At 35.8% G+C, this 14301-nt stretch overlaps 1 protein-coding gene across 1 annotated transcript in view; it reads left to right on the forward strand.

Annotated features, from left to right (window-relative positions):
* The window catches only part of CCDC171 (coiled-coil domain containing 171), a 151560-nt gene that overhangs the window by 88776 nt on the left and 48483 nt on the right, over window positions 1–14301 (forward strand). The window contains exons 20-21 of the mRNA XM_084224916.1: window positions 3663–3808; window positions 6383–6437. Of these exons, the coding sequence (XP_084081042.1) occupies window positions 3663–3808; window positions 6383–6437 (201 nt within the window). The remainder of the gene's footprint in view (window positions 1–3662; window positions 3809–6382; window positions 6438–14301) is intronic.

Here is a 14301-nt window from a genome sequence, read left to right on the forward strand (position 1 = left end):
GATTCTGATGAAAACTCAACTGAACTGTGAGATTTTGGCAGACCATAGAGGAAGGAGCGCAGTGATGTCTGAATTAGCACCCGAATGCCTAAAACCCTGAGAAAGACAGATAACTGGCATTTTACAGAATGTTAATAAATTGGAGTTTAGCTTCTAAGTTGGTTCAGAATCACTTGTACTTGAAAGTGAAAGCTCAGCATCTTCGCAGAACTATGTGCAAACATACTAGGTTTTTAAAACCTTCATTCTTCTTATCACAGTTAGCCTCAACTTTCTAACAGTTGTAATTGTCCACAGAAAACATTTCAAGATAAATGCATTATCAGGTTTTGAAATTTTCTTATTTTTGTAAATACTAAGACCTGGGGGGCAAAATAAGGGCTATATTGTGGATTAAGTGAAATATCTCAAGGCTGTGCTTTTCTGATAACTGAACCTGAAGTGACCTTTCTCAGACACAATTACAGAGCTGTATGTTTTTCCTTTAATTTCATCAGGGGTTTAATTAGTATACAAATAAAACTTCCCTTATCTTCCTTTCTACCTAATTGGCTTGTCTTTGCTTATATATGAAGAATGTGAAAATGGGCTGTAATTAGGATGACCGTGTTAACCTTTTTTTCTCAAATGTACTGTTGCCTAAAGGCCTCAAAGCCTAAAACCAGTGCTTTGGATTATTGCTTTGCAATCACTATGGCTCTCCCATAGGTTTTCTCATGAGCAGAAGGGCTTTGGGTGCTGCAGGTTCCCACTGCTTAACGGGATCTTCATTCTTCTCCCCACTAAATGTTTATTGATTATCTCACTGCTCCACACTCAGCCTCCAACAACTTAATATCAGGTGACAGTCAGGAGAGTTCTCCAAGTAATTAGAGTGGAGCATTGAGGGAACAATTAGGAGCAGAGTTATTAAACTTGATTTATCCTATTCTCTCCTGAACACTTTCTTGGATATCAGAACATCACACTTTCACAATCTACCCTAGCTGAGAAATTAGTGGCTAACCTGCTGCTTATCATTGTTGCCTTGCTGCCTTGAGGCACACCCTCTTGGTTTCAGTCACTCAGCTGGAAATATTAGAGTCCATAAAGTTTATCAAGGGTTTTAATTAGATCAATCTGAAGAAGCAAAAAAAGAGGCTTACCAGCCATTATTTTATAATACACCACATTGTATTTGAACATTTCCAAGGCTTGACTTTACCCCACAGTAGCAAGAAGCTTCAAGTAATTGCTGAAACTGCTTTTGGAGTGCTAAAATCAGTTTCCATTTTGCTTAGATATTGCAATGTTACTAGATAAAGACTGAATCCTTTAGAGATTTCTGTAAATAATGGGGTTCTCTTTGAATATAATAGAGCAGCTCTTCAGTGAGATACTTGATTTAACCATTTCTATATTGCTTCATCACCAGCTAGCATGGATTGCTGACCATGCCTCTTAAAAAAGTTAGACCCTGCTATTGCCTCATTAATAGGCATGTGCTTGCAATGAGTAACCTAGGTTAGTTAGCAGCTCACAGAAGATTTTGACTAGTGGGTCTTTTCACTGTTCATGGTCAGTAATGAAAGATTTATGTGGGAGCTGACAACTCTTCAACCCCTGCAGATGGATAGCTATAATAAAAATAAAATAGATATGCATAATGTTCCTATTATCCCATCTTTCTCTATTTTACTACAACTGTTGGGGTGTTGGGGCCAAAATCCATTCAACAGCATCTGCATCAAAAATTTATTGCATCAAAATACTAGCAGAAAGTACTTAAAACCAGATTTTTAAATCAGGTGGGAAACTGGGTTAGATCAAACATTGGTAACAGAGACCATGTTCTGTGTTCAAATATAGTTCATTTGTCAAAGGTGGGAATATGGGCGGGGGGTTACTTGACTTGGTTTTCAGAACTCTTTCCTCGATGTCGAGAGCAAACAGTAAACACAGTAATTTGAAGAAGATAATGCTCTTTGTTTTTGAACCAGAAATGGATCCTTTTATTTATGCTAATCCACATTTCAGTTCTTAGAAATAAAATTTCTGAATAACTGTTAATTCACAAACTCATCTATTTAGACAGGGATTTGATAGATGCCAGTGGCTTAAGAGTAGAATTTTTGAAAGCAAGACTTCTGGTTTTGATATCCTTGTGCAGTGGATGAATGCTATCTGTGTGTTTATCTTTCCTTAGGGAAAATAAATCAGTTGTTTATTGAAAATAAGGACAAAATAGAATTATTCAACCTGCAGTCATTTGAACAAGAATAATATTAACATTTCTGGGTTTAGAGTTTCTTAAATAAACTTTAATTTTTTTTTCTTACAGTTGTGATTAATTTCAGCTTAGATTTTGTAAGTTCCTGAACAAGATTTGAAGTAATGGTGCTATACTTTCAAAATACACCACTCTTGAAATAACTGGTTGCCTTTTCTCTTTAGGAATGTAAGAAGAAGACTTATGCCAGTCCACAGACAACAGTTTATTTTACAGGACTATGCAGTCTTTTGCTGTAGATTGCTATTTTATAGAAAATTTCTCTATCATAATGCTTTTTGAAGCATCTCTGACCCTTAAAGAGGTCTGAAACTTCTTCAGATTAGTTGAGTTTTCAGCACCCGCCAAATTTTTATCAGCATTTTATATATACTATTTTTCATACTCATCCACAGCATAGTACATCTCTATGTTCCACAGTCCAGGGCAAGTACTGAGTACAAATTATGCAGAGCATTCTTAGAATTCAAGCAGAAAATTTACCCATAAATTTTGAAAAAAAAGTGTGTAAGAGCTCAGTCTTTTAACTTTTCAGCCTTCTCTTCTGTATTTTAGAATTTATCAGGAAATATGCCATGTGTAAAAGAATGTTTATAAGCACCAATTATAATTTCTTTCTCAAAAGACAATTAACAGCTGTAAGTAAAATGTAACATGTAACAAATTATGAAATCAAATTTTTAATACTCCGGTCTATAAATGTATTGATTTATCATAGCAGAAAGGAGTAGCAACCAGCCAGGTTCTGTATTAATTATTCCTGTGTGCTATTTTTCACCTATTGGATTAATCTGAATTGATAAAAGCATGTTGTGTTAATTCTAAACCAGAGAGAAATGTTTAGAAAATATACGTACTATTTTGCATACTGGAAAACTAATGTTGTAATACTGAAAGCACCAAAAAATAAATTGTATTTGATGCACTAACAGAGAATATGAGATTATCTATTCTACTGAAATTTCTGAACAGTGCAGAATATTTAAATAAATACTTCTGTGTTTATTCCCTTTCATCGTGAATTCCTCTCTTTAATGTTTATTTTAAATTAAGTTTTGTGAATATTCTGTGTTCTTTAAAGCTGTACTCTTGATTAGTTCCTTTGTGTTTAGATCTGGTATTTGTCAATATAGTACTTGTAGCATAGTGTATGTCGCTGTTTGATCAAAAAATAATCTTATTTTAGAAATATATTTGTACGCAGTCAATATACTAAAAACTGGGGGCTTCTGAGTTGGTAATATTTTGGTAGAGAATTCATAAAACCTTAGTATGCAATGGTCCAAATCTACTACACAGTCAGTCTGTTTTCCACTTTGTTTAATAGCCTATGGCATAAACTGAAGTTAATTATTTGGGCTGACAAGTAACTCTGTTTTCTGTCTGCTTGCAGAGTCTCTCCGAGGCAACGATGGAGCTGAGAAGAAGAGATCGATTTCTGCGTCAGCAAAATAGACTTCTTACCCAGCTGGAGCAGGACAAGCGTCGACTGAGCGAGAGCATCCGCGATGCAGAGAGTGCCCTCTGCACGGCAGCGAAGTGAGCACGGGGACCTTGGGGAGATCACTTAAAACGGACAAAAGATCAATTCTTACTTTCATGCACAGGGTTTTAGCTTTAGCTAATGTAATGCTAGAAAACAAAAGTACATGTGTCTCTCTTTGAAATTCAGTGATAGACTTCGAAAAAGAAAACTGCACATTAGGTTTTCTGTAGTTATCCCGTTACAAATTCTTGGTCCAAAATGCATAAGCATTTTGTCTGCCAATTACCTTACTGATTAGACAACATCTCTTTGGTAGATCCTTCTCATTCTGTTTGTTTAAGGAATGATTGTTTGTTCTAAAGGGGCTGAAACCCATTTTGGACCTAGGCTTATCTGTGGAATAGTATAGATATTTCTTCTGATTTCTGAGAGCTTTGGATTTAGATGTAAGCCCCATGCCTTTTTATACTATAACTTGAAGAGTGGAAGGAAATGTTCAGGGACCATTCTTGAAAGTATTGGTAGTCAAAAGCTGTTCCATTGACTTGAATGAGATTAGTAATAACATCTTACAGTTATGTAGTCAGATAAAATTATAAATCCTTTCAGACTTTGTTATCTATTACTGTTACAGTAGTATGCACTTTGAATATTATTGGTCCATGGCCAAGCCTTTAAAAAGGTTCCAATTAAAATTAAAATTTCTCATTATATGTGAGGTAGATTTGACCTCTGAAGAACAATAGCTTAGAAGCTTTAAGGGGCTTATGTGCCAGCAAAATAATGTAATTAATATAGTTATCAGTGATATGTTTAACAAGCTAATTAAAATGACAAATATTATTTAGTGTAAGTGTATCAAAGCAGATTATGACCCAAAGAAGGATTTGTTCTTAAAAGCCTTCTCCTCTTCACCCTGCTCCAATCTGTTTTATGCACTCCAGTAAGGATCATTCCCTATGGCCATTCTTATATTGAAAAGGTTTTTTTGATGTGAAAACTTCCAAACCAGTCATTGTTCTGCCATAAGAACACTATGTTATGTTCTAACATAAACTTTTCTACTTGTTATTCATAACAAGTGCAAGTGTCTTTTTCTTCCTTTGGAACATGCAAGCAAAGCAGTTAAACAAACTTTGGTCTTATCTGGAAGCTCTTATTTTAATATCAATTCCCTGACCTAAGTGACTGTAGGCAATGCTTGGGTGTCTTTCAGTTTCTTTCCTGAATTTTTGTAGTGCTGTAAAAGACAGCAAGATATCTAGCTTGTTCTGAGAATGGCTGTCTTGATTTTCTTTTGGCTAGCAATTCTTTCCACTTTCCTCCTGAGTAAGAAGCAATATTAATAAAAGTGTCTGAAAGAGTGAACCTGACAAAAATACGGTAGTCTTTTGGTAATTTCTCTGTGTTGTGGTTTAACCCCAGCCAGCAAGTGAGTACCCTGTCAATCTAGTCCAAAGAAAGGCAGGATCCTGAAAATAGAAAGGTCTAAATGACTTTATTAGGAATGTAAACGCCAATTTTACTCTTCTGGCCACTTTCCTGTATTTTCTGTTAAGATAGTATGAATCAAGAAATGAGAAAGCAGCCATCACTCCATGGGGAAGAATGCCATGATTTTGACTGGAGAAAAAGAGGCCGAGGGAAGACCTTGTTGTACTTGAAAGGAGGTTGTAGTGACGTGAGGCTTGGGCTGTTCTCCCAAGAAACAAATGATCGGACAAGAAGAAATGGCCTCAGGTTGTGCCAAGAGATGTTTATAGTGAATATTAGGAAAATATTCTCTCCTGAAAGGGTTGTCAAGCATTGAAACAGGCTGCTCAGGGTAGCTGTAGAGTCTGGAGGTATTTAAAAGATGTGGCCCTTGGAGACATGGTTTAGTGGTGGGGTAATGGTTGGACTCAGTGACATTAAGGGTCTTTTCCAACCCAAATCATACTGATTCTTGGATTCTGGTATTGTAAAAGCTCAAACAAAATATACAGATAGCTGGCAAAATAAGAGATAGTCATGGAATATTGAGGCGTATTAGCTTTTCTGGCATGGATTCTATTTGACTTCCTATGGTCATGCTCTCTTTTCTCCTTAGTCATATGGTGTTATCCAACTTCAGTTCTATTTCTGTCAATCATGAGTTGAGGCCAAGGTTTTTCATCACAACATAGCTGATGAGAGCTGTCTTTCTTACTGAAGCCCTAATCTACAAAAGGGCATTAGAGAATTGTTTCATTCTCCAAACCTCCCCATTGAAAGGATAGGATATTTGGCTGGACTTTTGGAAATGTAAGAGAATTCTCTTCCTGCTAGAAGATACCAGTCAACATGCCTTTTACATCTAAAACTCTCCAAGAAAATGATAGTTATTCATGAATATGTCCATAATAACAGCTAGTTTGATAGTCCACAACAGAAGCAAATTTCATATGGAAATATTCCAAATAGAGGTACGTGAACTATTTTTTAAGGTTTGCTTTGGGGATATAAAAAGGAGAGACAAAAACATAATACTTTGAGTTATCAACAATTATTTGAAAAGACATGATAGTTAAAAAGTAGCAGAAAATTAATTTCTAAATCAGGTGAGTTTCAGTTCTGTAATCTACCTCTTTTTTTTTGTCTTGTAATAGAGACAGAGAATTGATCATTAGTCATATGAAAGCTGTGGAAGACACTCTTCATAAGGTAAGAATTTAAAATGTTTCCTCTGATTTGTATTTCTAAATATATCAAAGTTTTATCCCTGCTTTTGCTCAGTGATAAAGGGAAGGAGAGGGGTAGAAGCTGTAAGGTGGCTTCCTTTTCTTAGAGTTTATTTCTACCTTCAACTTATTTTATCCTAAAAAACTGTTCATTTTTAGTGAAATAAAATACAATTTTGTAGCACACAAAATTCTTATTTCTTACTACAAAACTTAACTACCAAATCCACTTGTCTTCCCTTAATAGCTGAGACCACTGTTTCTAGTTACCAAGTGAAGACAATTGAGTATCCAAATGGCTGACAATTTCTATGGAGCTAAGTCTGTGCCGTGTAAGCCAGAGATCATTTGGTGATGTCACATGCATTTGGTGGTGTCACATGCATGTGACATATGCATAAAACCATATGACTTTATGCATGCTACTTTACTTTGATACATGATAAAACATAAGGAAAAGACAGTAAGATGTAACCTGTAGTCAGAAACTTTCATGGTATTTTTAGGACATTTTTTAAATTGAGTAATAATCTTAAGTATTCTCTTTGACTTGCACAGTTTTGCCCTGGTATAGCATTATTTGAAAGTCCAACAAAGCTTGTATATTAATTATTTAGGCAAAAGGACTGTTTTTAACTGTAGCTCTAGTTGCTGATAGTTTTATAACTGTTTTTAGTCTAGAGCAACACAAAGAAAAATAAGTGTTTTTATTACCTTGGAGTGTTAATTTCCCTTATCACATCTTGAATTCACAGCAACATGGGAATCTATTCTTCATTTTAGTTTCTGTGCTCACCAAAACTAATTTAATTTTCAGATACTTTTTTCAAGTCTTTTTTCCTTTAATGTTCCAGAAAGTGACAGAACCTAAAACTGTGTGTTTTAGCTGCAGCAAGCTGTGCTGGTAGAAACTGTCTTGCTTTTTGCCCCTACTTTTTTCATACTGGCTTCTTTTAAGCTTAAAACTCATGTCATGCAGAACGTGTTGTGTTTTGCAGTAAGAGATACATGTCCTTGGCATTCAGAATTTATTGTCCTGGATTGCAAGGTTACATTTTGGTTTTGAAAGCAATGCCATTATGTGCGCAAGGATTGAAGTGTTTGGGGGAAGGCTATAGAGAAGGCCACATGCTTAGTAATGATTAACCTGATGCAGTGAATTGATTGAGAAACGGCCATCTTTCTTCTGAAAATTTTAGTTACCATATTGCTTCTTAATTGTTGATGTACATAGTTGTTAGGCCCACGTAGCATGTTAGTGAGTAGTGAAATAATTTATCCTTTCTGGTTTGTCAACCTAAAGAATGAAGAAAATATAAGAATTAGAAATGTCAGGATGCTCCTTTCAGCAGGAATTAAAAAAAATTATTGTAAATCATTCAAATTTTGACATGCTATTTCTCCTAGAAGAACAAATGGAAATTATTGATTTTGTTTGGGAAGTATCTGAAATGTAAACCCTACATCAAAATGGTAACTAATTACCTAGCATTAGTGAACATGGCTGATGTGTAAATGATAAAGTTTACACTGTTGTTCTTAAAGAGTTTCTCACACAGTAAAAAATCAGAACATAAAGAAATGGATTATGTACTAGTAAAGAAACTATAAGCCTTTCTTCCTCCACTAGAAATTCTGTGATTTACTTTGTTTTAAGAAAGAAATCAAAAGAAAATCGGTAAAGTTCAGAATCAACTGAAGTTGGACAAGCACTACTGTGAACTGCAGCTTTACTTACAGGAGTTTGAAATTGAAGGTTTTAATATTTCTGTGTTGATGTATTCATGAGCAAATATCCACAAAATTCCACTGTATCACTTCAGGATCTGTATTATTAATTCATAATGCTAAATTTTTACCTATAGATCTCAGAGGGATTTTACAGACATCCTTAGTAATCTTAGTTAGACTTAGGATAAGACAGTGTACTCTGATCCATTAAAGTAGCCTCATTCCTCTACATATTCTATCTTTATAAGAATTCCAGAAGTCAGCTATATAGGTACTAGATCATCTGCCTTTGGGTATATGGGGGTGTAACATTCTGCTAACAAAAGTAAGAGAAATCAGAGCCAAGGGAAATGATCTCTGTGCATGCTTCTGATGTGCCACTAGACCAGGGATAATGTACACCAGTTTCTGCCCCACACTGTGACTGGATGGAACAGCTAGTATCATACATTTGACTTTTGCCAAAAAGTGCTTGTGCCCCAAATGATTCTTTCAAGACCATTGTGGAGTTACCTTTTTAATCTTCATGAATATTTATGGAGCATAACTGTTGAAGAACTTGAGCACTGGATTTGCTAGAGAGAAAATATTTTTAGCAACTAGTTTCATGTCCTTCATAAATTACAAGATGTTCTTTAGAAGGTTATTTTTTGTCTTATCCTGGGTCTTGTCACATTATCCTACTGCTGGAGCTGAATTATTTCCACAGAAGTTCCTGATAAAATAAGAGATCTTTCTTCATCTTATACTATGTAAATATTTTGGAAAAATACCTAAACGCAAAGTGAATGTTTTAACAAATTTAAAAAATCAAAACAGAAAATCACCAAGGACAAACAGAGACCTCAAGAGGATTATGGTTTGGTTCAGTTTTATCCTCAAATACTGAAGATGACCAAAAGGTAATAGCAAAATGATAACAGAAATGAATAAAATTTTACTGAAAGAGTGATGAAAGGAAATTCCATCTACTTGAAGTTCAAATACTAACAATTTTCTTAAAATGTCTTCTAACAAAAAGAAAAATAATTTAAGAACATGTCTTATTTTAAAGCCCTTGAACAGTCCTTTTTTTGTGTATGAAAAATAAGTTATTTCTTTAAACACTTCCCCTCAAAAAGGTGAGGTTATTTTTGTTATAAAATAAATCCTTGGTATGCTTGCTAATAAACTGTATTCCATTATTAATTTCTTTTTTATTTCTTAATATTCTGGTTGTATAAACAGTGTAAGAGACATTAAATCTATTCATTTCTATTACTAGATTCTTTAACATGTGTAGTTAATAATCTATTAGTTATGGTAATAGTGCCAAGGTTGTGGGTTCAATCCCTGGATGGGCCAGTCATTTAAGAGTGGACTTAATGATCTTTGTGGGTCCCTTCCAGCTCAGAACATTCTGTGATTCTGTGATCCTGTAATCCCTGTTTCTTCTCATCAGAGGAAGAAATAATTTTACAGTCTCTGCTAAAATTTTCAGCTTTCCCCTTGTATTGCTGTTCAGTTTGAGTGCTTTTTTTGGGTTAGCCTTGGCCAGCAGCCAGATGCCCACCCAGATGCTCTCTCAGTCCTTTTTCAGAGGACAGGGGGACAAAAGAGGATGAGAAAACTCATGTGTTGAGATCTAGATAGAGACATTGCATAGTAGTTATCATCACAGGTAAAACCGTTGACTTGGGGAAACGATTTTCATTTATTTTTTGAAGTTGATTTGGAGAGATAGAAACAATTTCAAAATTAGCATTACCCTGCCTTTTAGTCTCAGCTTCACTTGTGACTGCTCTGCTCATGCTCTGAGGCACAGGGCTTTGCAGTCAGTCCACACCAACTCTTCTCTGCTGCTTCTACCTCCTCAGGCTGTTTCCCTGCATCACTGTGGGCTCTCCATGGGGGCTGCCATCTTTCCAGAATATCTACTTCAGCGTGGACTCTCCATGAACATTAATTCCTTCAGGAATTATCCTGAAGGATTTCCTAGACCTGCTCTGGAATGGGATCCTTCATGGAATATGGTGTGGATATGCCCCAAGATAGTTCTCTCTCCGGGCTATGAGGAAATTCCTAATCCAGTGCTAAGTGTTTCTGCTTCGCTTCTTTTCTGACTTAGATGCTCAGTATTTTTGTTCCCTCCTTCTCTCCCTGTGTGGTGGGCTTTTCTCATTCTTAAATTCCTTTTTACAGAGGGACTGCCAGCAGGGCTGTGGGCCTTAGCCGTGACCTGTGGTGGGTCAGGAACCAGATGTGTCTAGAACCAACCTTGTCCTGCACTCATCTGTCCTCACAGAGGCTGCACCTGGTACGCTGCTACAGCTGCCTCCTTTTCAGCCTGCCTAAATCCCTGTGCTATACACCACCATGAGAAGTCATTCTAGTGAGCCAGCCTTCAAAGTTGTTTGTTTCTCCTTGTACTCTTAACTATCAAAATCTTGACAAGCTTAGTCTATCATAGTTTTCAGCCTGTCCTGGCTGCTTAGGATTTGGCTGTTTTAGCAGGTTAATAAAATACAATGTGCTCACTGTTTTTCCCAATACCAAGTTAGCAATCTACTTATTCTAACATTTTGGGACACACTAGGGATAAAGCACACTGGATAGTGTGCTCCTTTCCTTCTGGCACTTGGTCAGAAGAATTATTCTTCATCCACTTCTGCGGTGCACTTCATTTCTGCTGATTGAAAGGTTCATATTCTATCTAGCAGAACAACTTCCATGCAGACCTGTCAGCAGTCATGCCTTGAAATCCATCCACTGTTGTGTTTCATTGCCTCACTGAGACGCCCGTTGTCTCCTCTGAAATGCCCCTAAACTGTGTACGAAATCTGTGTCCCATGACTCTATCAGTTGAAAAAAAATAAGAACATTGTATCATCCATCCCATAATATATTTTTAAAAAATACAAAGACAGAACTCTTTCTTTATCTATTTTTTAAATGATGGTTTGGGTTTTTGTAGTATGGCACATATAATACAGTTTTATAATACAGTTGGAGATGGGGTGGGGCTATTAAATACTTGAGAGTATGTAAGATTGTACCAATAGATTGTTATTTCTGATGTGGTCCATAGCAATCAAATGCATTTCCTTATGATGACAGTTTTATGGTCTGCAAGGAATTAATTTACAATAGGTTTAAGTCTGTATACAAGTGACTACATCGGAAAAAACACTCAAGTATAAGTGGCAATAATTGTTAGTTGCAGCAATGAGACCACAAATTGATCAGGTCCTGGAAGAAGAAAACACTTATGAGACTTAAGTTAGCTGTCTCTGTCAGGCTCCAGTAGATATGACCTTACACATTCAGGTATACTGATCAGCCACATTTCTCTGAGTTAATTGGGATCTAGAGTCCATCATATTATTTAGTTATCTCAATAATGATTTAAAAGCCCTTGTTTTAGAGGTCTCAACTTAATTTTTTTTGCCTAACCTAATGAAACTCCCAAGATGGTTTTTCCACGTGTTAGACACGTTAATATTAAGTGTGAAGGCTGCTTTATATGTCTGCTCAAAGTCTGTTCATCACTGTGGTCCAGGGTTGTTCTCAAATGGCCCTATCACAAGTCTATTGAAACAGTGAGTATGTGTACATGCAAAAAAATCACCAAGAAAACCCAATTAGATTGTTAAAATTCTAAATAACTTCTGTAAGAAGTTTGCAGTAGGAAACCAGCTATTATTTGTCTGTAATAAGAAAAAAATGCAATAAAAATATTACTTTTTCTCCTCCTCCATCTCAAATGAGTGCTTCTTAATTTCAGTGTTTGATGAATGACTTTTGTTTCCCCTCCTAGCAATCTGACTTTCTTGATCTGTGTTCCTAAAGATCAGTTGTGCAGGACATACAGGTGTTAGCACAGCTGGCTTGCTGATGACAACTCTGTCCATATAGCTGTCTAGTGTGTCATCACTCATATTGTTCAGTGTCATTCTGACCTAGCCAAGCTAAAAATGGTACTCCAGCTCAAGAGGGATTTAAAAACCTTCACAAAGTAAAGATAAGACATTGCCGAATGTCATATCCATGTGCTTAACTGTTTTCAGTTTGGATGTACCTAAGTAACTAATTTCAGGATGCATTTGTCTTTTTCTTTTGGTTTTCTGTGTTGGTTTTAGGGTGGGTTTTTTTTGGTTTCATTTTGGGGGGTTTGTTTGTTGGTTTCTATGGTTGGTTGAGGTGGGGTTTTTAGTTTTTCTGTGTTTTTTTGGTTTTTTTTTTAAGGCTGAACACTTGTATATAGTTTGCCTTCAGTAAAGAGAAATCCTTGTTTGGAGAATTGTGGAATTAATGAATACATTAACTGTTATTTTCTCCTGACATAGGTTCATTTTCAGGCCAAGGTCACTGAAATCTTTTCATAGGGGATGTATTATGGTGCACATCTCACAGCTATAGAGAAGCTTAGGAGCCATGGTCAACATTTGCAAAAAACCATCTCTGGATCAAATTAATATCTTATTCAACAGACCATGTAGTGTATGTAGTAATATGAGAAAGCTTGAATTAATCTTATAGGTAAGTCTGGGATGGTAGTCTGCTCTGAAAATTAATTTCCATTATCTTGACTAGTCCTGAAGGGGAAAAAAAAAGCTAGGGAAAAAAAAAAGCCAAGCACACCCAAAACATCAGTTTTATGAGATGTATCTCCTTTACACAAACACTGTTATTCAGTAATTAATGCTCTCTTAGAAAGCACCTGTGAAATGGCTTGATTTGTAATTAAATACAAATTTGTATGGCAGTAATCAGAAAGGATAGTCACTGAATCAGTATGCTAATACAGAGATTTTCAGTAGTTATTCTATTGAGGTAAATATTCAGTATAACTAATTGCAATAACTTATGGCCACCTACAGTAAGGTATGTCAAAATGCTATTTAAACCCCCACTATCAACAGAAGTCGGACCCTTGGATTTGAGGACATATTTCTTTTGATGAAGGAATGTGCAATGATCTGATGGCTTTTAATGATGACTCAAACCTAACTGCGATGGCCATGTAACAAGTACCCATTATACTGTTTCCCTTTCTGTCCTATAAGACAATCTTGTCTGAGCCAAATACGTTGTGATTTGGTGCCGTTTTTTCCCCTCATGGGAGAAAAAAAAAGAGAGGTTGGATGGGGTGTTTTTGCAGTTCAGTTGAGGAATTTGGTTCCAAATACCATTCTGCACCTCATTGTCTCTCTAACTGTGTTTATAATTTTCCAGTTTTTAGGTGCTTGATTTGAAGTGCCTTCAGTTTAAGATACGCAGTCTTGTCACAGACTTGTCACAGGCAGTCTCTTGACTTCTGGAGTGATCCTTGGTTGTTGAGACATCCTGATGGAAAATATTGTATCTGAAATTATATAGGCCCTCATTCAGTAATATGAATGTACGCTTTTTTGTAGTAATTTCCTTACTTTCAGAGCAGGCTCAGACTGGTATTAAGACAACCAATATTAACAGATTTACTCTCTGATCTGACAGGGTGCTGTGGGAGGTACTTCTTTGGATATTACTTCTGCCAAATCCTGCAGCAAATAATTTGGGGTCTGTATTCCCTTAAATGGATCACACTTAGATTGATCACTGTTTTCTAGAGAGCCCAAAGTATATGAATGTATCATGAGGAAAATAATCTGTATCAGCAGTTTACTTGAAGACCTGCTGTTATCAAGACTATTCAGTATTATTCATTTGTATATTCATTAGTACTTTTAATATATATTATTCATTTGTATATTCATTTTTATTTTTAATATAGAGTAAAAAAACTTTAGCAATTCATACTAAATGTGAAAAAATAAGAAGTGTTAATGAAGGTTTAATTCTATCCAACAATGTATAAAATATTATTCTTTTTAGTTCTGTGATCATTTGTATAACAAATATCTATAACAAAGACTTGCCCATTCAAAGGAGTTACTGTGTAACTTATTTCTGTTAAAATGCTTCCCATGGTAAAGGACTGTGTCCAGAGGTGTGCATGTTTTAAACCTGTGTAATATGGCCCCCACTTGACATGCTGCCCTGGAGGTACAGACAGTATGCAGCTAAATCAGCTGCATACTTGCAAGACTGTGGTTAAGACTAAGATTTGCATTCAAACTGCTTTCTTTTACTTTAAA

This window comes from Fringilla coelebs (genome assembly GCF_963513975.1).
Source record: "Fringilla coelebs genome assembly, chromosome: Z".
NCBI classification, from domain to species: Eukaryota; Metazoa; Chordata; class Aves; order Passeriformes; family Fringillidae; genus Fringilla; species Fringilla coelebs.